Source organism: Gracilinanus agilis, chromosome 3 (genome assembly GCF_016433145.1).
Source record: "Gracilinanus agilis isolate LMUSP501 chromosome 3, AgileGrace, whole genome shotgun sequence".
Taxonomy (NCBI): Eukaryota; Metazoa; Chordata; class Mammalia; order Didelphimorphia; family Didelphidae; genus Gracilinanus; species Gracilinanus agilis.
The window spans coordinates 3,018,201-3,040,249 of NC_058132.1; the positions used below are offsets into that span (position 1 = coordinate 3,018,201).

Below are 22,049 nucleotides of genomic sequence, written 5' to 3' on the forward strand. Positions count from 1 at the left end.
CGCTCCCGGTATAGGCCACGGCCCGGGCAAAGGTGGGGGGTGGGACACACGGGCCTAGGCTCACTTTGGAGCCCCAACCTCTCTCTTGCGGAGGGGACCCAGTAAGACTGGGTGCGACCACACCACCCCCCCGCCCACTGAAAGGGGCAGAAGCAGGATCGAACTCAGCTTCTCCGAAACCCAGTTCAGAGTTCTCGGCTCTGGAGGGGCACCTTCAGGTCCGAGGCCTGACGGTCCCTCGGTGCTGTGGCCGGGCCACTGTCCGGCCTCCTCTCTTCGAGGCTCTGGACCCCCATGACGGCTGCAAGTCTTCGGGAGGCACAGGGCATTGGGCACGGCGGGTTTGGTGCCCCAGATGTCCTCTCCCCTCCCCCCTTCCTCCCTGTCCCCCTCTAAGGAAAGTGTAGCCGCGCTCACCCCCATCCACCCCCCCCCGCGACAGGCTGGTCTCTGGGCGTTGGGGTGCCCAGTGCGCCCCGCGGCTCCCAGGATAGCGAAGGCGGTGACTCGTGGCTGGCTCCTGTCTTGGCTTCTGCCTTCACTGACTTTTGGGGCATCGAAGTCGCTCTCCATCCTCTGTGCAGGTGTAGACACCCACCTGGGGTGAAGGGCGCCCGGGAGCGAGCAGGTTTCTCCGGGTTCCTTCATTCTCACCCCGAAAAAGGCTCTGGATTCCCTCGTGAGATGCTTTGTGGCGCCCACTCTCACGGAGGCGGGAGCGCGTGGGCTCGGGTGGAAGAAGGCTTTTCTCACCACGAGTGGGTTTAAATGGCCCCTCCGTGAGGGGAGGCCCAGCTGGCTGCAGTGGAGGCTGAGCTCAGGAGCTCCTCCAGAGTGCGGAGCGCTCCAGGACCGCGGACAGCGCCGGCTCCGCCACCTGTTGGCTGCATTGACTTCAGAGGGTAGAGGCTGAGGCTGAAGGCAGAAGAGGAGTCCTGCGGGCAGCTGATTGTTGTCCTTGCAAACAGATGCAGCCCCCGAGGGTTGCGGGGAGAGAGCAGAGGGCCCAGGCCAGGGCCTTGTGGGGGCCACCTCTGTTTGGGGGTGGGGAGTAGGTCAGGCTTTCTTCTCTCCTGATTTCCTCTGTTCACACGGACTCCACTATGGCTGCCAAATGTCTGTCACCCTCCTCACTCTCCTACCCAGCTTGGGTGGCCCAGAACACCTCTGCCCAGGACCTGCAGGGGCTCCCCACTGCCTCCGGGAGAAACCCAAAGGAAGTCTTCTGTTTGGCATTGCCCAGCAGGCCCCAGACTGCCTTTTCTGACTGATGACATATTTCTGTCTCTCCTCCCCTCCCCCTCTTGCCCCCCCCCCCACTCCTTTCAAGGCTCCTCTTAGCCACTGCATCCCTCCAAGACCTCTCTGGATCCCCCTCAATGACTAGTGCTCCCCAGCCCCCACCTACTTGGGCATTTCCTTGGTGTCTGGCTGGCATCTGCTTAGAAGTGGGCAGCCTGTTTCTCTCAGTGGAATGTAAGGACCTTCAGGACAGGGATTTATCCCATTTTCATCTTTGTGTCTCCCACCTCACACAGTGCCAGGCACGTGGTAGGGACTTAATAAATGCACGTTAATTGGTTCTTGCCTTAGGAGCAATCTCATTGGTAAAACAGGAAAATGGAGCGCCCACCCCTGGAACCAAAGGAGGACAGAGTGTCTAAGAGGAGAGAATATTTGCTATGGCTAGAACCTGCAGAGAGGAACAAGGTGGTGCAGTGGGTAGTGTTCTAGGCCTGGCATCAGGAGGACCTGAGTTCAAATCTGGCCTTAGACACTTATTAGCTGTATGACTCTGGGCAAGTTGCTTAACTCTCTTTGTCTCAGTTTCCACAACTGTAAAATATGGATGACAATAGCACCTTCCTCTCAGGGTTGTTCTGAAGATCAAATGGAATGTTTTTAAAGTGCTTGGCACAGTCCTTGGCACATCATTGGGGTTTAATAAATGCCTATTCCATTTCCCTTCTCCCCTGGAGAAATGAGACTAGGATGGAGATGAGGGTTGTGGTCAGAAGGATAGGCAGCCTCTTTGGGAAACTGGACTGTGAAAAGGAAGAGAGATACAAGGCAATCTATTGAGGGGTTGGTAGGGACAATTGATCATTTTCCAAGGGTGAGGGAGACCAAGGCACATCTGTAGCAATAGGGAAGGAGCCAGTGGATAAAGCAAGATTGAAGGCCTGAGCCATGTGTTAGAGCTGTATGCTGTCAGCTTACAGAGGCCATGTTCTATTTGGAGGTAGGGGAACATGCTCAAAATATTATAACTTTGGCTAGTCATCCCAATTAGGTTCTCCCCCTGGGAACCTCAGGATTTCACTCATTTTGCCCCGGGACTAATGGAATATCACCTGACCTTGCCAGCATTCTTTCCATATATGTAGAATAGCTATAGGACAGCCCTCCATCCATTCCTCTTGAAAGAAATGGAGTGAGCCAGAGCAAATTCACAAGAGTATAAAGCCAAGACGACTCTCTGTCCCTCGTCAATGAGACCCTTGAGCTTATGCAGTTTTCTGGTTTTCAAGGTTCTACTTCTCCCATCACCAGCTACTTCCTCTTTCCCGTCTTCATTGCTGTTTCTGTCTCCTGTTCCTCAAAGTGGGGGGAGGGAAGACCTCTAAGCCTTAGTCTGCGACTTTCTCTCTATAACGTGTTCTTAGCCTGGAGTCCATAGACTTTTTTTGTTTAATGCTTCCCTTCTGTCTTAGAATCAATATAAGAATCCGTTTCAAGACAGAAAAATGGTATAGGGCTAGAAATTTGGGGTTAAATGACTTGTCTAGGGTCCCACAGCTAGAAAGTGGCTGAGATCAGATTTGAACTCAGGGCCTCCCAACTCCAGGCCTGGTCCTCCATCCATTGAGGCACCTCCCTGTCATTGAGCCTATGGACGTTTAAAGAAAAATCTATATAGTTTTAGAAGTTATGTATTTTGAGAGCTCTCAGTATAATTTGTCTGTATTATAATTCTCTGTATTTTCTCTCATACCATGAAGACTGCTTCTGAGAAGGTGTCCAAATGTTTCCCCAGACTGACTGCCCAAAGGATCTGAGACACAAGCTTTTTAGAATTCCTGTTCTGCACTTTTCCCCGTGGGGATCTCCCTTCTTCCCTCCCATGTCTGAGTTATCGTTTCTTTGCAGATGATTACCTAATCTATATCTTCACCCTTCACCCCCTTTCAGACCTTGGGAGATTCCAGCATTGTCTCTTCTGATTTTGTGTGTGTGTGTGTGCATCTGTACACATAGGTGCCTGCTCCCTGGATGGAGATTACTTTTTGCTTCTAGCTGGAGGTGCCTCCCCTAATTGGTTCAGAGACTATAAAGCCATTTCCTTCAGAGTAGTTACTCTCTCCCTACAGGCCTCATGTCTCTTCATTGCATCCAAGGGGAAAGCCCACGGGAGAATGAAGCCGCCACCAGGGACTTTTTGACTCTAGAAGAGGTGAGTTGGGGTCTCCTCTCTCCCTAAGACACCCTCATGCCCATGGTCAGGCTGCCTTCCTGCTTCTTGTCTTTGGCAGGCAGTGAGAAGGACTAGCTGCTGACTAGCCAGACTTGAACCCTGCCTGTGAGTGTGATTCTCAGGCCACCTCCCTGGCTCAGACAATGAAGGAAGATGCTTGGAGGTCATCAGGTCCAACTCTCAGTTGACTCTGAAACCTGAAGTCCAGAGTGAGGAAGTCACTTTCCCAGTGTCTACCAGTAGGTCAGCAGCTGAGGCGGACATAGTCAAATGCAGATTTTGGCCTCTGTCGGGCTGGGTCGGAATCCCTGCTCTGTTTTTTATTTCCTGTGTGACATGACTCAGTTACCTTCTATGGCCTTCAGTTTTCTCATCTGCATATTATGGGGATTGGACTAGATGAACTTTAAGGCCTCTTCCAGTTATACATGCCTGTTCGTATGGTCCCAGCTCTTCTGGCCTCTCAGGACTGGGTAGGTCCCTCTCCATATGCCTTGGTCACCCTTTCTTTCTCCTCCCTCCCTCCAGAACACTTTTACCTCCACTTTGTGTCCATCCTGGGCCCTTCTCCCATTGCCAACATTTCCCTCTCTGAGGACTGGGTAAGCATATGACTCCTGGTCTGGAGGAGTATGTTTGTTATTTCAGGAAACGGTGACCTTCAGGGATGTGGCTTTGGACTTCACCTGGGAGGAGTGGGGATGCTTGAGTCTTGCTCAGAGGCAGCTCTACAGAGATGTGATGCTGGAGAACTACCGGAACCTGGTCTCTCTGGGTAAGGATGTCTCCCTTGGGAGTTGGGGGTCTACTTTAGGGAAATTAGGGCTCACAGCTGTGGAGCAAAGGCCTGTACAGTTTCTTCATTGGCTTCTGGAAACAGAGACTTCTGTTCTCTTTGAGGCCCAGAGATAGGCTCTGTCTTCACCTTCTCTGGGCTCTTCTGATCAGGGGACACTCCCAAAGATTCCCCTTTAGGAACAGTCTGTGCAGTTTAAAATATTCTAAGTCCTGGGGTACTACAACTCCCAGGACTCCCTACCACAACTTCCTCAGACACCTCCCACTTCCTCTTTGGGAGGTGTCTGAGAAAGTATAAGAGAGAGAGGATCTGGTGCTTTTGGTGCCTTTTTCCCCCAGAGCAATTTTTTCTAGAGAACCCATTGGAGATCTTCTCCTAGCCTTTCCCTTACATATTTTTTTCTAATCTAAATAAAACCCAGTTAAATACCCCCAGAGACTAGCCTGACTTTTTTCTACCTGAAGATCCTAGTGTGTCCTCCTAAGGGCTTAGGTCAGTTTCCCGCTCTGGGCTTGGGGTACCCCAGCTAGGCTTCCTTCCTATTCCCTTTCCCTTCCTTCTCCTCCTACCTTCCTCCCTTCTTTCACACAACATAAGTCATAGGCCAGTTATTATCCTCATAGTAGGGTAAGAGGCACAAGATATTTCTCAAACCAGTATTTTTTAGGATGTTGGCATCTGTAGGACCATCAGAGTTCATCTACTGCAAGCCCTTTCATTGTAGGTGGAAGAAGCTGGGCCCAAAGCGAGAAAGTAATGGGTCTAAGGAAATTAAAAACAAGGAATTTGACCTGAAATCTTTGTAGTCCCAGGCAAAGGCAATTTTGAAGGGAATCATATTGTCTCTCTCATTCCATGCACCTTAGAAACATAGTTCAGCCTTCTTGGTCTCCTGAGTCTCATTCCAAGGTTCTTCAGGGTCTGCCCTACCAAGATCATTTTATATTCGTGGACACTAAGACCCAGAGAAGAGATTACTTCCTTGATAACTAGTGTAGGGATTAAAAATTAATGGTTTGATTAAAATATATGAAAATTATAAATAATAATTGTGGTTGCCAATTCAAAATATTATTGCTAAAAGTCGAAATGACTTTTAATAGTGTTTATTTACAAAAGAAGTGGAAAGAGTGAAAGTAGAGAAATATAAAAGGGTAGAGAAGACATTAACCTATCTTAATTAAATATTACTCAAGTGCTTGACTCAGCCAGGACTTGTTGACCTTCAACTGAAATTAAACTCCCTCCAGAAGACAGGAAAGAAATCCACTCACCTAAGTTCCCTCAAAGAGGCAGGTCAAGATGATGACTCGAGCTGAAGGTGACTCCTGAAGCCAACTTTCTTTCGGAAGCCCACTTCCATAGCCCCAGAAGTTCAGGGCCTTTTATTCTGGCTTCTTGTCCCTTCCCCTCTTCACAGGGGCCAATCACCATTTCCAAATTGCCTAGACACCGCCCAGAGGAGCAAAGTCTATGTGATCCACTTCTCACCTTCTGGAGGGATAAATTCTCATCAAAAGGGTTCATGATTCCTGGCTGATTGAGTTTCTTAGAGTGTGAATTCTCTAAGTGGTTTGTGAGCTCCTCCACCTAGTTCAAGCTTTTGTTGATTCAATCAAAAGGTAGACAAAGGAGAGGTAATCCTGTCTTCACAATCTAGTGGGGCATTAAGTAGCTGTACTTAAGTTATTGTTAACCAAAGTGTTAACTCCAACTAGACAAAGAGAATAAAGGAATCCCTTTTTACAAGTTTAAACTCAAAATAGACAAAGAGAACCAAGAATTTCCATTTACACTAGGAATCTTGAAGCAACAACTTAATGGCTCATTGTGAGGACTATTTCATAGATCTATGCTTCTGAGGGGAACTTAGACTCTGTGAGGTGGGAAATGACCTGTTTTTTTTGACTCTCTCAAGCTCTCAGAGTCAGAGCCCTCATCCTCATCTCAGTCCATATTCTCACCACAGCTTCCCTCTCTCTTTCCTGACCCCCTCTCACCTATAGCCCATGCAGAGCTATCTCCTTTCTCCTTCATGAGCAGGGCTTCCTGGTCCCAAGCCAGGCCTCATCTCTTGGTTGGAGGGAGGAGAAGAACCACAGATGTGGGATCCATTGGGCCATGCTGCTAGAAGCCCCTCTTTGTGTAAAAGAGAGGGTCCTGGGAGTCAGCTAGGAGCCAGTAGACAGAGCAACCCAGCTGCTGCTCTATTCCATGTGGCCATCTTTCAAGCATTGGATGGTACAGGTGGGTGCAGATGGGGGACAAAGTGGTGACCATCAGTGGTCAAAGGCCAAAGTGTGTGCAAGATGGAAACATATTACTTTTAGTGTGGTCACATGGCCACATGGAGGAGGCACACCCCTGTAGGCTCTAAGGGTCTAGAAAGCAGGAATCTCTCCTTATAGCTCAGCAAGCCAGGCCTTTTCTCCAATCTTGGGGACTTGGGACCAAGGGATAAAAAGAGCAGGGCCCAGCTCTGGGAGAGACAGTAGCGAGAGGACAGAGCAGAGATAAATGAATCTCTAGAATTATAAGGGGCCACATTGCCAGGTGACCCTCTAAGGCCTGCTGAGCCTTGGGAAAGTTTCCAGAACAGGACTTCTTCCCTTTTTGGTTTCATGGACCCCTTGGGCAGCCTGGTGCATCCTATGGGCCACTTCTTGGAGTAATGTTCCTACATGCAGAAAATAAAATGTACAGGGCACTGCAAAGGAAATAGATTTTATTGGAAGTTTCCAGAATATTGCTTTCAGAAAGGTTATGGATCCCAAGAATAAGAACCCTGCTCTGGATATTCAAAGAAAAGGAAAGGATTGGCTGATAATGATCAAAAACAATCCAAGCAGGTCCACAGGCCTTCTGTCAAGAGTAGCCAAGCCAACACTCTCATCACTAGGCAGGCCCTGGTCATTAATTGCCCTGTTATTCCATTCCCTTCCTTCTGAGTTCCTCCTACAAAACAGGTTTCCCCAGGTGCCACTCCCTGTACGTACTAAAACCATCTGTTACCATATAATCTTCTTGAGGGGACACACTGCTTTGTTTGCATCTGTGTGTACCACTAGCACGTAGCCCAGGACTTGGCACAACCATAATTCCACAGAGGGCCAGGGGTTTCACCAGCTCCCTCCATGTCTGCAAGGTCAGTGCTCCCCAGAACCCTCTTTGCTAATGCTAACCTTCTAGAAGGCCAACAACAAAATATCAGTCCCAGAATCTAGCAGGCCTGGACTGATCATCTCACATACCAAATGGGGGTTTTCCCAGTTGCCTCTCCTGGCCTCTGAAGTTATGGGAGTCCTTAAGAGTGAATTCTCCATACAGGGCAGGATAATCCTCTCTGGACAGAGTCTGTCTGAACACCCCCACAATAATGATATACACACTTCATGTAGTATAGAGAGAGGGGTCATATGGTTTTTTCAAGCTTTGGCTGAGTTCCAAAAGCTGTTAGGAGTTTGGAATCTTGAGGAAAGGTGTGTGGGATAAGGGAATTTGAAAAGAGGTTGTCAGAGACAACCATTATATTCAGCAAGTCCCCTAAACTTCTCTGACTCACTTTCTCCATTTGTCAAATGAGAAGGATGTGCCTTTTAATAGGGTGGTTTGGGGGATGGAATGAGAATGGATTAAATTGGGCCAGTAACAAGATGTTACACTGTGGGTTGAAAGTAAACAGTAAACTCTGACCAGGGCAGAGCCCGGTCTGAGATACACACATAGATCACTCAGTAACTGGGAAAGTAATTTAACTTAATAGGGAAAAGTTAAAAGGGAATAGGATAACCCTGATGCTTATTTCCTCTACCTAAAGTCTCCCCCAATCTAAATGTCTCCTCATGGAGAGTCTTCCAAAAGTTGTTGGACTACTCTAATCCCTCTTTTCACTCACCTAAAAATCCCAGTCCCTTTTCTAGCTACCCTGCACTAAATCCCCTTTAGTTAGTGTTTAAGGTAATGGTCTGTGGTAAGCTTAGCAGGACCCAGGGAAATGTCCCAGATCCAAAAAGGACCTAGATCTCTGCTTACTGAGAGCTTGACATTGATACAGGAGAGTGACAGTCTTTTAAGATCTTGTTCCAGGACACACAGCACAAGGACAGCCACAGGCAGCAATAAGAATAGTATCAAACCCTCAGGACTTGGCATCCACTCCCTCCTGGTTCACATCCAGAGAGAGACAGACAGCTCCAACAGTCCCTGAGCTTAACCCTTCCCTCCAGCATTCCAGAATCTTTCCCAGTTGGTCTCATGCCTCTGTCCTCTGCAAACCTACTTATCTCTTCCTTATAACAGCCTGATTGGCATTTTCCACCTCTGGCATTCAGTGACTGCTGTCCTATCTCAGGGGTGATGTAGATTTTGAAGTTGGATAATGTCATTCTGTGGGATTATATTTGAAGAAGAAGTCCCAAGGGCAGCCTAGGAGGATTCATGATTCTGGTACAAGTTGGACAGCTTTGTAGAGCACTTTACAGATATTGTCTAGGATGAGCTTTCTAGCCCTCTGGGTTCAACTTTTGTTTCCATTTTATTTCAGCTTGGGATCCTAAACTCAAGGACCAGGAATCAGCTGAAAAGCAAGAAGTAAGACCAGTAGAGATATTAGAAGAAAGACTCCCTGGGGATGTTCTCAGAAACCAGATCTTTGTGGTTGGTCCTGTCCCAGAGATCAGGTTATGGAAGCAAATGGAAAACCTGTCAGAGGAGACTCCAAAGAAGCAAAGTGGTCTGAAGCAAGTGATTCTGGACAAGAAAGCTTCTGCTGGGCACAGAGGCCATGAGTGTGTTGACATTGGCAAAATAATCCACCATGGCATCTGCAGACCCAAGAGGGCATGCAGTGAGGGTGTGGGGAAAGGTCTCCCAGTCCTGATTCAACATCCCCCAAGTCTGAATAGGGTAAAGAAATCCTGGGATTGTGAAGAATTGGACAAGACTTTCAGCCAGAATGCACAAATGAGCCCACATCAGAGAATTCACACAGGAGAAAAAACTTACAGATGTAAGACCTGTGAAAAGTCCTTTACCCAGTATTCATACCTTGTTAATCATGAAAGAATGCATAATGGAGAGAGACTTTATGAATGTAAGGAATGTGGGAAAGCCTTCAACTGGAAGTCATACCTCATTGGACACCAGAGGATTCACACTGGAGAGAAGCCCTATGAATGTAAGGGATGTGGAAAAGCTTTCAGCCATAGCTCAGCCCTGATAGCCCACCAGAGAGTTCACACTGAAGAGAAACCCTATCGATGTAAGGAATGTGGGAAAGCCTTCAAATGGAAGTCAGGCCTCATTCAACATCAGAGAATTCATACTGGAGAGAAACCTTATCAATGTAAGGACTGTGGGAAGGCTTTCAGCCAAAGTTCAGCCCTTATTGCTCATCAGAGCATTCATTCTGAAGAGAAACTATATAAATGTAGGGAATGTGGCAAAGCCTTCAACTGGAAGTCACCACTTATTCAACATCAGAGAATTCACACTGGAGAAAAACCTTATAAATGTGGGGAATGTGGGAAGGCCTTCAGCCAGAACTCAGCTCTTATTGTGCATAAGAGCATGCATACTGGAGAGAAACCTTATCAGTGTAAGGAATGTGGGAAGGCTTTCCACTGGAATTCTTACCTTATTCAGCACCAGAGAATTCACACTGGAGAGAAACCTTATGGGTGTAAGGAATGTGGGAGAGCTTTTAGTCAAAGCTCAGCCCTAAGGGTACACCAGAGAATTCACACTGGAGAGAAACCTTATCAATGTAAGGAATGTGGGAAGGCCTTCAGTAGGAGTTCAGCTCTTATTGAACATCTCAAAGTTCATACTGGAGAGAAACCTTATAAATGTAAGGAATGTGGGAAGTCCTTTAATAGGAAGTCACATCTTATTAGACATCAGCATTCTCACTGAAGAGAAGCCTCAGAAGTAGAAATCTGAGCACAATTTGATGGCTTGATACAGAGCCCAAAATACAATATATTCAACTACAGTAGCATTCATAAATATGATACTAAAGGGAACAAAACAGGTGAATAACACTCAGCTATTGGTTCTGGGCCATTGACAGTAAACGTATACCCTTCCTTTCTGCTAATAATTGACAAACCTCAAAAATAAAAAATTACATTTAGCTAGTCAAACAGGGCTCATTATCCATTAACACAACTTTTTTTTACACACTGTTTTACCTTTTTTTGGAGACGAGAGGGAAACTTCTTGGAAAATAATTATCATATCAAAATCAAAAATCACTTTACTAACATTGGAAAGCTTTCAGATGCATCTCGTCCCTCGTCAAAGATTAGTTCATTAAATGGGAATAATTAATCAGCAAAGAGAGTGGAAAAGAAAAACCTGGAGAACCACATGGAAAAGCACCGTAGGCTATCTTGTATATGGGGAAAAGTCACTGCAGCTTCATTGTCAGAAGAGGAACTTTGTGTCTGGAATAGAAGTAGCATAATTCAGCAGAGCCTCATAAAACCCTAGCCTTGGATTGACATTTGGGATCACAAACTAGTTTGCCCTCTATGAGGCCTCAGAGAAGTCATTTCACTGTCCCCTTACTATCAGTATTAACAGTTCTTACACTGCCTGTTGGGTTATTATGACGATCATGTGTGAGAATATCTAATCCCAAGCCAACATATGTATAAAAACTATAGAAGGGAGGGAGAGATGTGAGTAAAGGTGATATATATATATATATATATTATATAACATATATGTGTGTAAACCATAAGCTTCAGATGCTCCAGAAGAGAGACCACGAATGTGGGTAGAATTTTGGTGAGGACTTTTCTTATGTCCAAGAGGGTATGAGACACCATAACATATTTAAAATGGTTTTTGGGCCACCCTGCACGAATGTCTGACTTTACTGGCATAGGGTCACCTGCTTAGGGACTTTTTACCATAGTTTGGAAGTGCCCACTTGTAGGTCATGCATTTATTTCTCAGTTACTCTCATTTGGAGTACTTCCCATTACTTTATTCTGGGGCTACTAAAAATATGGCCTCTTGGGTCAGAAGAGTTCAATCCCATGTGGATTTTCCTCAAATTAGAAAATTCTTTGAAAAAGCTGAAGAACAGTTTGAATTTTGAAGGGGATATAGATTTCTTAGCAAAAGGCAACAGAGGAAGGAAATTGTAATGTGATGACATCATGTGCTGGTACCAGTGCAGATTTTATTCATTCACTCATTCCTTCAACCTGCTCAAATAAGGCACTAAAGATGCTAAATGCTCAATTTACACACTGTAGATAAAAGGATTTTTGATGTAGAGTACTTTAAAATACATTAAATTGTTCACATAACTAATCTAATTTGAGCCTCATAATAACCCTGTGGAGTTGGGTACTTCAGGTATAATTATCTCCATTTTATAGATGAAGACACCAATATGAAGTGACTTTTCCATGGCCATTTATTAAATAAATGTCAGAGGGAGGATCTGAACCAAGGTCTTCCTTTCTCAAAGTCCAACACCCTACTTTTAAGGCCATATGTAGTACCTGCTTCTAGGGACTTGACATAAAAAAATTTTTTTTTTCATTTAGAATGTTTTTCCATGGTTCCATTATTCATGACTCTCCCCCCCTCTCCTCTTTTCTTCCCCTCTCCTGAATCTGACAAGCAGTTCCACTGGGTTATACATGTATCATTGTTCAAAACCTATTTCTGTGTTATTCATATCTGCAGTAGCCCAATCCTTTAACATTCAAAACCCCAATCATATCCCTATCACATCACATGTTCGATCACATATTTTTCTAATGCATTTTCATTTCCACAGTTCTTTCTCTGGATATGGACAGAGTTCTTTCTTACAAGTTCCTCTGAATTTTCCTGGATCATTGCATTGCTGTTATTAGAAAAGTCCATTACATTTGATTGTGCCCATGATGTATCAGCCTCTGTGTACAACGTTCTCTTGGTTCTGTTCATTTCGCTCTGCATCACTTCCTGGAGGTCTTTCCAGTTCACATGGAATTCCTCCAGTTCATCATTCCTTTTAGCACAATAGTATTCCATCACCAGCAGATACCAAAAGTTGTTTAGCCATTCCCCAATTGAAGGACAACCCCTTATTTTTCAATTTTTTTTGCCACCACAAAGAGCGCGCCTATAAATATTTTTGTAGAAGTCTTTTCCTTATCTCTTTGGGTTATAAACCCAGCAGTAGTATGGCTGGATCAAAGGGAAGGCAGTCTTTTAAAAGCCCTTTGGGCATAATACCAAATTGCCATCCAGAATGGTTGGATCAATTCACAACTCTACCAGCAATGCACTAGTGTTCCAATTTTGCCGCAACCCACTCCAACATTTATCACTTTCCTTTGCTGCTATATTGGCCAGTCTGCTAGGTGTGAGGAGGTACCTCAGAGTTGTTTTAATTTGAATTTCTCTAATCAGGAGGGATTTAGAACACTTTTTCATGTGCTTATTGATAGTTTTGATTTCATCGTGTGAAAACTGCCTATTCATGCAGGGACTTTACAAGAAAAGTGAAGAAAGGCTTATAATATATATCCAGATAACTGGGGTAACATTTGGGTTCAGCAGCTATGAGGCCTCATCAAAGTCATTTCACTGTGTGCTTTGGCTTCCTCCTTCAACCACCACGGTGAGTCATTCTTACCTATCTGTCAGGATTAGTTTGAAGATCACATGTGAGAATGTCTCTAATCATAAACCAACATCTGTGTATTCTTGCCACCTCTTAGTCTCCTACTTCTGTTAAGTTCCTGCCATTTTTGTCTTTTGTGCCCATTTTTTCACAATTTTCTAATTTTCTTTAACATATACCTTGTCTTTCTTATTCAATTGTTTTCTTGAAATTTTTTCTATTCCTCATTTAAGAAAATTTCATCCTTCCTTGCTGTTCTTCAGAATTCTAGACCCAGTGGGATATATCTTTCCCTTTCTCAGTTTCCTCTGCCTTTCCTTCTTTCTTCAGCTATTTGTAAGCCCTGAGCCCATACATATTTCTATAAAGTCAGTCACAATGACCCTGTTGACTCTTACATATGAGACATAACTAAATCACAAGGCAAAAGCAAAAATAAAATGAAAATTTAGGCAAACACAGGAATGATAACATTTACTCAGTAGAAGGCAAAAGCATATATAATCTAAATATACCAGGCTGCCCATAAACCTGGCTCATAGTCTCCCACCAATTCATTCAGTGACTGGAAAAAAATGAGTACAATCACACACAGCAGGGAGGCCCATGAAGAGAGAAACCCATAGAGAGGCCTTGATGTCTTTAGCTCTGTTAGAAATCAATCTTATCCCCCTTTGCCTGGGCAAAACCAGTATTCTGTTATCTGCTGCCTCTAGTTCTCACAGGTCTTCTGCTCAGGCAAAGACATTTCTCTGCTATTGTAGGTCTCATGGCTCATAGGTATCCTTGGCAGAGTGCTGAGAAAGTGTTTTGCCTTTTTAGAAAAAGAAATCTTCATTACTAGCACTTACGTTGTGTGTAAAGTTTTATAAAGTGTTTTCCCAAAATTACCTCATTTGATTCTCACAGCAACTCTGGGGAGTGTTCTTTAACCATGCCCCCTTTTTAACAGATGATAATACTGAGGCAAATGGAAGTTAAACCACTTACCTAGGATCACACAGTTAGGAGAATTGAGGTTCCTCCAGAATCAAGTCCTTCTGGCAGGTGACCACTGGATTAGCAGAAGAGGCCAACATAAAGCCCAGGACTGGAGGTCTGAACCTTTTGTACAATCATAGTCTGTTCCTGAAAAGCACCAAAACCTGAGGGGCACAGGCATGAATGTCATTTCTCTTTTAGAAGCTTCTTATGTCCTCATCATCTTGTTAGACTGTCTTGCATCATCTGATTCATAATGGAACACCCTGGATGAAGGGTGATGGAATGATTTGTGTCATCTGTTCAGAAAACTAATAGGGTCTAGTAAGGTGCTAAGATAGATAGAGGCATAGATGGGGGTCATTGATTTGGGGCAGAAAGAAGATTCCCAGCTCAGCCCCTAGAGGGGCTTTTCAAAATTGGTAGAATAAGCATCCAATTCGAGGAGCTTATAGATAGGGATCTACCATAGTCATTTAATTTGGCCACACCTCGGTGTCTTCCAAAGGGTCTGTTCAGCTACAAAAACAGCCCAACGAGTCTTAGGCACCGAGTAGTAGAGATTTCAAGATGGCAAGCTTTCAAATCTAGACCTATAGCCCATTTGGGGGCCACTTGGAAAGAGGCAGACTTGCAAGTGACTCAGTCAGTGGGGGCCATCAAATATCAAGGTGAGGCTTTCCTCTGACCTTAAACACCTTCCTTCTCCTTCTCCATGTGTTCCCTGAAGGAAGACAGGAAAGGGCCAGGCTGACTTCCATCTCCTCCAAGGCAACTTGTCTCTGCACTGCTAGGTAGACTTCTACCTCAGTCTACATCCTCCTGATTTCCAGCCTCAGAAGAGAAAAGGAGTGACAATTTCCTACCATCAAGATCTTCCATCTCCTGCTAGACCCAGCATATCTCCAAAGGAAAGGCTAGTTGGAGCAGGACTGGGAATCTTCCATCTACCCCAAGTCTATGGCTTCCATCTACGTAGGCATAAAGCACTTTCCTGCTGCCAGCCCAATCTTCCCACAGGGATGTGGAGAACTTCTACTGCCAAAAGGAGACAGCCTCCCTTTGACCTCAGATTTTTCATCTTCCGCTGCCCCTGTCTCATGAGGGTAAAGGAAGAGAGTCAATAGTGGGCAGAACTTCCTTCTGCTGTGCCATTCCCTGACTAATCTCAACCCCCAGGGAGGAAGAGGAGTAGTGAAGCAGAACCTCCCAGATGACTTTGTACCTCCCATCTCATAGGCCATCATCCAAAGCCAACTCTAACCCCACCTGATTCCATATTCCCATTCCCCTCAAACCTCCCACCCCAAAGTGCCAACCTCACTCCACCCACTCCTTCCATTTATGCTCTCTGGAATGCCTGTTGTAGGCAACAGACTTCCCTTTACCCTAAATCTTTTCCTCTCCCACTCCTTCCATCCACTATCTCTTACTGATGACACAGCCTACCAGGCCACCCTTTCCTGGTACTGGCTGCACCTTTATTCACTTTTTAATTGTAGGAGTTAGAATACTCCTTGCTCTTACTTTCACATTTTCCCTCTGCCTCCATTGCTCAGTATTCTCTTCTCCTTTGTGGTTCATGTTATTCATATCTCCCACCCAATCTAAATCCTGGTAGTTGTTATCTATTGACTCCCAGGTCACTCCCCAACCTCCCTTCCTTCCTCAATGGGCTTGGCACACTGCTTCTAATCATTCTCTCCTCCTTAGATCTTGCCTTCATACTTGGGGACTTCAATAAACATATCTTTCAAACTTGCTAATGACTTAATTCCTCAACTGAACCTCCTTCTATGAGTGACTCCTCCACCCCACTTCAGCCACATGCAAAATTGATATACCTTTGATCTTGCCACTGTCCACAAATGTACCACTTCTCAGTTCGGGAATTCTGAAATCTCCTTATCTGATCATAATCTATTGGATTTTCACCTCTCCCTCTGCCTTCCCTTGTGTAACCGTACTCCATAACTTCCAATCTCTTGTGCCAGGGGTCGGCAACCTTTTTGGCCGTGAGAGCCATAAATGCCACATTTTTTAAAATGGGATTTCGTGAGAGCCGTACAGTGCTCACAGTGCCGCTCCTGTAACAGTGCCTGAAAAAAAAAATGGACTTTATGGCTCCTGCAGAAAGAGCCAGATCCGGCCCTCAAAAGAGCCAGATATGGCTCGAGAGCCATACGTTGCCGACCCCTGTCTTGTGCCTTCAATTGTCACCCATACCTTGTTTCTCCCTTGCACTAGCCACTCACTCCCCTTCTCATCTTGACTCTTTGGTGAACCAAATAAATTCTATACTGTCCTCCTCTCTTGAATCCCTGCCTCTTTTACTATACCTCATTATGCTTAGATAAGCCTCTTCCTTGGATCACTCCCACCATTCATCATCTTTGCTCCTACATACATGGGGCTGAATAAAGATGGAGAAATGTAAAAATTTTAACTATGTCCACCACAAATTTATGTGACACAACGTCAAGTGGGCCCTCAATTCTGCTAATTAATGCTACTGTTGTGGGAGAGCAAGTTTTGTTAGAGGAGAACAAATGCTGATTCTTTCCCAAAAAAATGGTAGCTCAGACCCCTTTGTCTTAAGGCATGAGAGTGTTTATTCAAGGATATTACAGATAGTATAGCCAGGGTGATGGAAAAGCCAAGGCAGGATTTCAAGTTGATAGATTTATTGTAGGTCTAGGGGATTACCCTTGAGAATTTCCCACCCTCCCTCAGATTTTTCCTCCCAGGAGCATTCCAGGTAGCTTTCCAGGGTGAAGATGTTCCCTCCCATGTCCTATTTGTCAGACTTTCAAGGTTGTTTGGGTGGTTTGGTGTCCTTTCTCAGCCTGGCAAACTCTTATCAAAGGGGACAAACTCATAACATCCCACCTCTCTTTAAGCTTGGAATATCAGACAAATCCTTTTCAAATGGGAGGAGGGGCACAGGGAAAGCACAGGGAAACCTATACTTTTCTCCATTCTAATTACAATTTCTGCCAACTAGTAAAAAGCATAAGATCTAAGAGCACCATTTGAAAAAAAAGGATTTCAAAACATTTCTAAGATTTTAAAGCATCATTTACCACTGCCAACCCATATCACTACTATACCTCTTACATCAACTCACTACAGTAGCTCTTCCATAAATTTCAGCCCCCCCAAAAAACTCCTAATGGCTCTCCTTCCCCGGCCTCAACTGATTTCATATTTTATCTTTCCTTATATTTCATAGAAAAATGAGGTCATTCACCATAAAGTCTCTCTTGCTCATCTTCTATTACTCTAGTGCCTTCAATGATCATCTCCTTTACATCCTAAGGAAGTGGCCTTATTCTTTACCAGCACTAATTGCTCTACTTGTCACATGGTCTCATTCCATCCATCTCTACCAACAGATTGGCCTCTCTGTCTTCCCAACTCTATCACTCATTTTCAACCTTTTCCTGTCAAGAGCTATTTTTCTTTCCCTTCTGTCCACAAATATGCCTTTGCCTCCTCTATCCTGTAGGATTGGGACAGATTGGCAATGATTGGTAATGGAGTCAGAGCCAAGGATGAAGCTGGCTATCCTAGCAAGGGGGAGGAGTGTGAGTAAATAGAATTCTTTCTCCTCCCCTTCCTGAGGCAGTTACAGCAAGAGGAATAACAGTTTTAGCAGATTCTCCTTTTAGATCTGGAATGGAGGCTATTTAGACTTGGTGTCTCAGGTCTAAACTATTTGACAGATAGGAAATAATCCCACTGAGATTAGCAACTTCCACAGTTAGATTATTCCCCAAAGCCTAAAGTAGATAAAGCTCCAAGATGTCTTCACAACTGCAATCTTGCTCTCCAGACAACAGCTGTGTTCAGTGTTAGCCTGGATGAAGATTTGGCTTAGGTAATGTATAGAATTGGTTGGTAAGGTCTAAAATACAAGTTCACACTGGCTCATAAACTTAATAAGGAAAGCGATTTATTAATTTCAGGAAAACAGGGGGAGGAGGGAATTTTAGGATTGAGGGTAAGGAAAGCTACCTAATATCTTCTGGAAACTTGTTAGATTTAGCATTCCCCAGTGGGGAATGCCTTTGGATAACTTAACTTCTAACTACCTCACAAACTAACTTTTCTCTTAGTCTAATGTTATCAAGTTTAAAATGGTGAAGGTAATTTTTTTTTAAACCCTTGTACTTCAAGTGTATTGTCTCATAGGTGGAAGAGTGGTAAGGGTGGGCAATGGGGGTCAAGTGACTTGCCCAGGGTCACACAGCTGGGAAGTGGCTGAGGCCGTAAAGGTAATCTTGATTGAAGTTCTATTTAAATTAGAGGTTAGCTGAGATACGGCCCATGAGGTGTTTACCAGTGCACACAGCCTGATTTAGTTTGTATAAAATAAACAGCAAAGTAACACCCTGCTGCCTGAGGTCAGAGACGAACTAACAAAAAGAGAAGCAATCCTCACTCTCTTCCGGACACCCCTGATCCCCCAAAGAGTGAGTTTTGCAAGCTGGGTGTCCTGGCTTTTTATAACCACCTTCTTAACTGCCCCAACTGCCCCCTCTCCTGGAGTTCTGGGGGGTACTGTGGAATTCCGTGAGGCAGTTTCACCCCACTTAAGACCATGCATGTTACAATCCTGAACAACCCTCATTTGATCCTTCCATCCCCATTATTGCCCTATATCTCTTCTGCACTTTGTAACTAAACCCTTTGAATAGGTTATCTACAATAGATGCCTCGACTTTCCCCTCACTCTCTTTCTAATCCCTTACAGTATGGCTTCTGATGTCATTTCACTGAAATTGTTCTCTCCAAATACTCTCTTGATTAGTCTTTTCTTGTTTCTCATTCTCCTCAACCATTCTGTGGCCTTTGGTGCTATGCCATCTTCTCCTGGACACTCTTCTCTCCTGGTTCTCCTCCTCCGTCTCTGACCAATTCTTCTCCGTCTCCTTTCCTGGATCCTCATCTTCGTCACTCCCTCTAACCATAGGTGTAGTTACCATCTCTGTTCTGAGGATTCACAATTCTGCCTATCCTTCACCAATCACTATTGCTGACTCCAAATCTCGCATTTCCTGCTTCCTTTCAGGCATCTCAAACTAGATGTCTGGAATTTATACTCAGCATGTCCAAAAACAATTCATCTCTGCCCTCCCCAAACTGTCCTCCACTCCTACTTTCCCTGTTACTATTAAGGGTACCTCCGTCTTCCCAGCGCCTCCGGATCAGAATCGAAGTGTCATCTTCAACTCCTCATTCTCTCATCTCTTGCCCAAACCTGTCGTTTCTACCTCTTTCTTTCACATCCGCCTTTTCTCTTCTTGACGCTGTTCCTGATTCTAGTGCAGGCCCTCATCACCCCATACTTGCATTACTGCAATAGCCTGCAGGGAGGTCTACCTACCTCATTGGCCACTCCAATCCACCAGCAAAGTGATTTTCCTAGAGCATAGGCCACCCACCTCCACTCTGTCCTCAATAAACTCCAATGACTCCCTATTGTCTATAAGATCAAAATGCTCTGTGGCATTCAAAACACTTCCTAATCTGGTCCCCTCCTGCCTTTCCAGTCTTCCTACACCTTAATTCCCCAAATCTACTCTTTGATCTAGTGACACTGGCCTCCTGGCTAGATCAGTGGGGTCCTCCTGTGCTCATTGATGAACATTCCTGGCCCAGGCATACCCTGCCCATCCCAATGACTCCAGACCCCTGCCGCATTAAGCCCCATTTCCCATCCCCACCCCCACTCCCATCTCCCAATTCTTCATTCTTAATTCACTTCAGTCCTCCCGCTGGAACATTCCACCCGAATGTCAGTCACCTATCCTTTCTACGGGGCTAAATGAGAGCTATCTGGATGACTCAAGTGTCTCCTCATTATTCCATCCCTCCGAGCTCTTCTCCTAAGATTGTAAACTGTTTCCCGAACTCCTCGTCTCTTCCATCTTCTTGCCTAGGTGGTCTGTAGCAGGCTACAATGACATTTTTTGGCCAGTTGGTCAACATGCCTACGGCGTGCTTGGTCTTGTGCTAAGCCCGGGCCCTCAGATGCTAATGCCTTCTTTACTAAGATTAGCTTCTATATGCCTATAGATGCATATATTGTAAGGTTGGAATCTGGGTTTATAGCAAGTCACTGAGATTATTGTGGGATTTATGGCAGTTAGAGAACCACGACCCGCTCTGGGCGCCTTCCAGGAACAATCTGCAGCACTCATTCCCGAGGGTGAGGGTGTATATAACTGCTGTAATCCTCCTCCCAAGCGCGGCTCTACTTGGGAGCCCCCCTAGCGTGAGCTAGTCATAAAGTGTCTCCTGTAACTTGCATTGTCTCTGAATCTCCATTCCTGGGTCTGTGATTCCGAGCCCTAACAATATCATTCCTTGGTAGAGTGTCAGCTTTTTTTTTTTTTTTTTTTTTTTTTAAATACTGTGTATTGGTTCCAAGGCAGAAGAGCAGCAAGAGCTAGGCAATGGGGTTTAAGTGACTTGCCCAGGGCCGCACAGCTAGGAAGTGTCTGAGGCCAGATTTGAACCCAGGACCTCCTTGCTATGGGCCTGGTGCTCAATCCCCTGAGCCACCTAACTGCCCCTAGAGTGTAAGCTTTTAAATTTAATATGATCAAAAGTATTCCCAGTCTGTTGAACTCCTCTCTCCTTGTTTGGCTACAAGTTTTCCACAAAACCATAGAACTAAAGGACACTTCCTATTTTCCTGTAATCTATTTGTTTATTCTGTTTTTTATTTTTTTAAATGTGGCCCTTTCTGCTGCTTGCTAATCTTTTTTGCACTTCTTTCCATCTGTGGGATCAAATGTCTTCCCCTACCCAATTCCTTCCAAGTTGCTTCCTAGCTCTCATGATCAGGGAAGGAACTTCCAGTCAAGTTAATCCCCTTGGATTATTGAAATGTGGCGACCACAGCCATCTTAGTAACTTGTGTTGGCACTTACATATTTTCTCACTTGATCCTCCTAATAGCCCTGGGAGGTCTGGTTCATGGGACCCCCATTTTACAGATGAGGAAACTGAGGCTGGGAAAGGGGAAGTGACTTATGGGTCCATTCCCCCCAAAAGTGTTCACTTCTAGGGGATGCCCTCTGACGCCCATACAGGTCCCCCTTTCTTTTTGTCCTGGGGCTGCTGTATCTCCCAGTTAACTTCATGGTCATTTTGGGAGTCTTTGGTGAAAAGAACTGAGCTGGCCCCACTGGTCTCCCCCACAGCCTCATCTCTCCAAAGTTCCTTCCTAGATGCAGGGCAATGCTATGTCCTCCCAGTCAGAGAGGGAGCATTTGCCCCCTGCCCATTCCCACCCCTTGCAGGTCTACTAAGGAGGGAGGCAGCACCCAATGGGGGCCGAGCTTGCACCTGGGATTGTGTGGAATTGGCCAGCGGGATGCCCAGGTGCATCAGCTGCCCCCCACCCCCTTCACTCCCTCCATCCCCATTCCCATCCTCATCCCCGTACCAGGCTCAGGCTACTCCAACTTTGCAGCCTAGCAGTTGGACATGCACTCATGGACAACCCCCCCAAAGCTAAGCATTGTAGGGATGGAGTTTACTAAATACTGGTGGAATTCATCAGATGGAAGGTGAGTGCCAAAGCCAGGATAGAGGGGATTCGCATCCACGGTAGCTGATGAAATCCACCAGAAGAGAAGGAGGCCTAAGGACAGAGCCTGGGCTTGGTAGGGAGAGGTCTCAAGGCTTCCTGGTCATCTCTACGCCCAGTCTGCCCTCCTACCTGACCAGGCATCACCTATCTGTAGGCCCCCCCAGGCAAGCCTCACTCAGAACTCCCTGGCTTTATTTTCTAACTTTTTTTTCAGTTGCCTACCCAATTCATTGAGCTGCTCTTTCCCTAATTTATTGATATGTGTTTAGAGAATTTCCTCTAAGTACTGCTTTAGCTGTATCCCATAAATTTTGGTATCTTCTTCCATTGTCATTTTCTTCCATGAAATTACTGGTTTCTATAATTTATTCTTTAATTCATTTAGTCTTCAGATTTAGATTATTTAGTTTCCAATTCATTTTTTTAAACCCTTGTACTTCGGTGTATTGTCTCATAGGTGGAAGATTGGTAAGGGTGGGCAATGGGGGTCAAGTGACTTGCCCAGGGTCACACAGCTGGGAAGTGGCTGAGGCTGGGTTTGAATGTAGGACCT

General features: G+C 45.2%; 1 protein-coding gene across 1 annotated transcript; it reads left to right on the plus strand.

The window, feature by feature from the left end:
- Positions 1-3,376: 3,376 nt before the first annotated feature.
- On the plus strand, positions 3,377-10,187 carry LOC123239330 (zinc finger protein OZF-like). Its single transcript, XM_044666608.1, has 4 exons — positions 3,377-3,454; positions 4,124-4,240; positions 8,922-8,930; positions 9,288-10,187. The coding sequence occupies exons 1-4, from the start codon at positions 3,377-3,379 to the stop codon at positions 10,185-10,187; spliced, it is 1,104 nt and encodes a 367-aa protein (XP_044522543.1).
- Positions 10,188-22,049: the final 11,862 nt, after the last annotated feature.

Excerpts from the sequence above, each read along its gene's own strand:
- LOC123239330 (XM_044666608.1), top strand. The coding sequence starts at position 3,377 with ATGTCTCTTCATTGCATCCAAGGGGAAAGCCCACGGGAGAATGAAGCC. Across the intron at positions 3,455-4,123 it reads ACTTTTTGACTCTAGAAGAG|GAAACGGTGACCTTCAGGGA; the intron begins GTGAGTTGGGGT and ends TTGTTATTTCAG.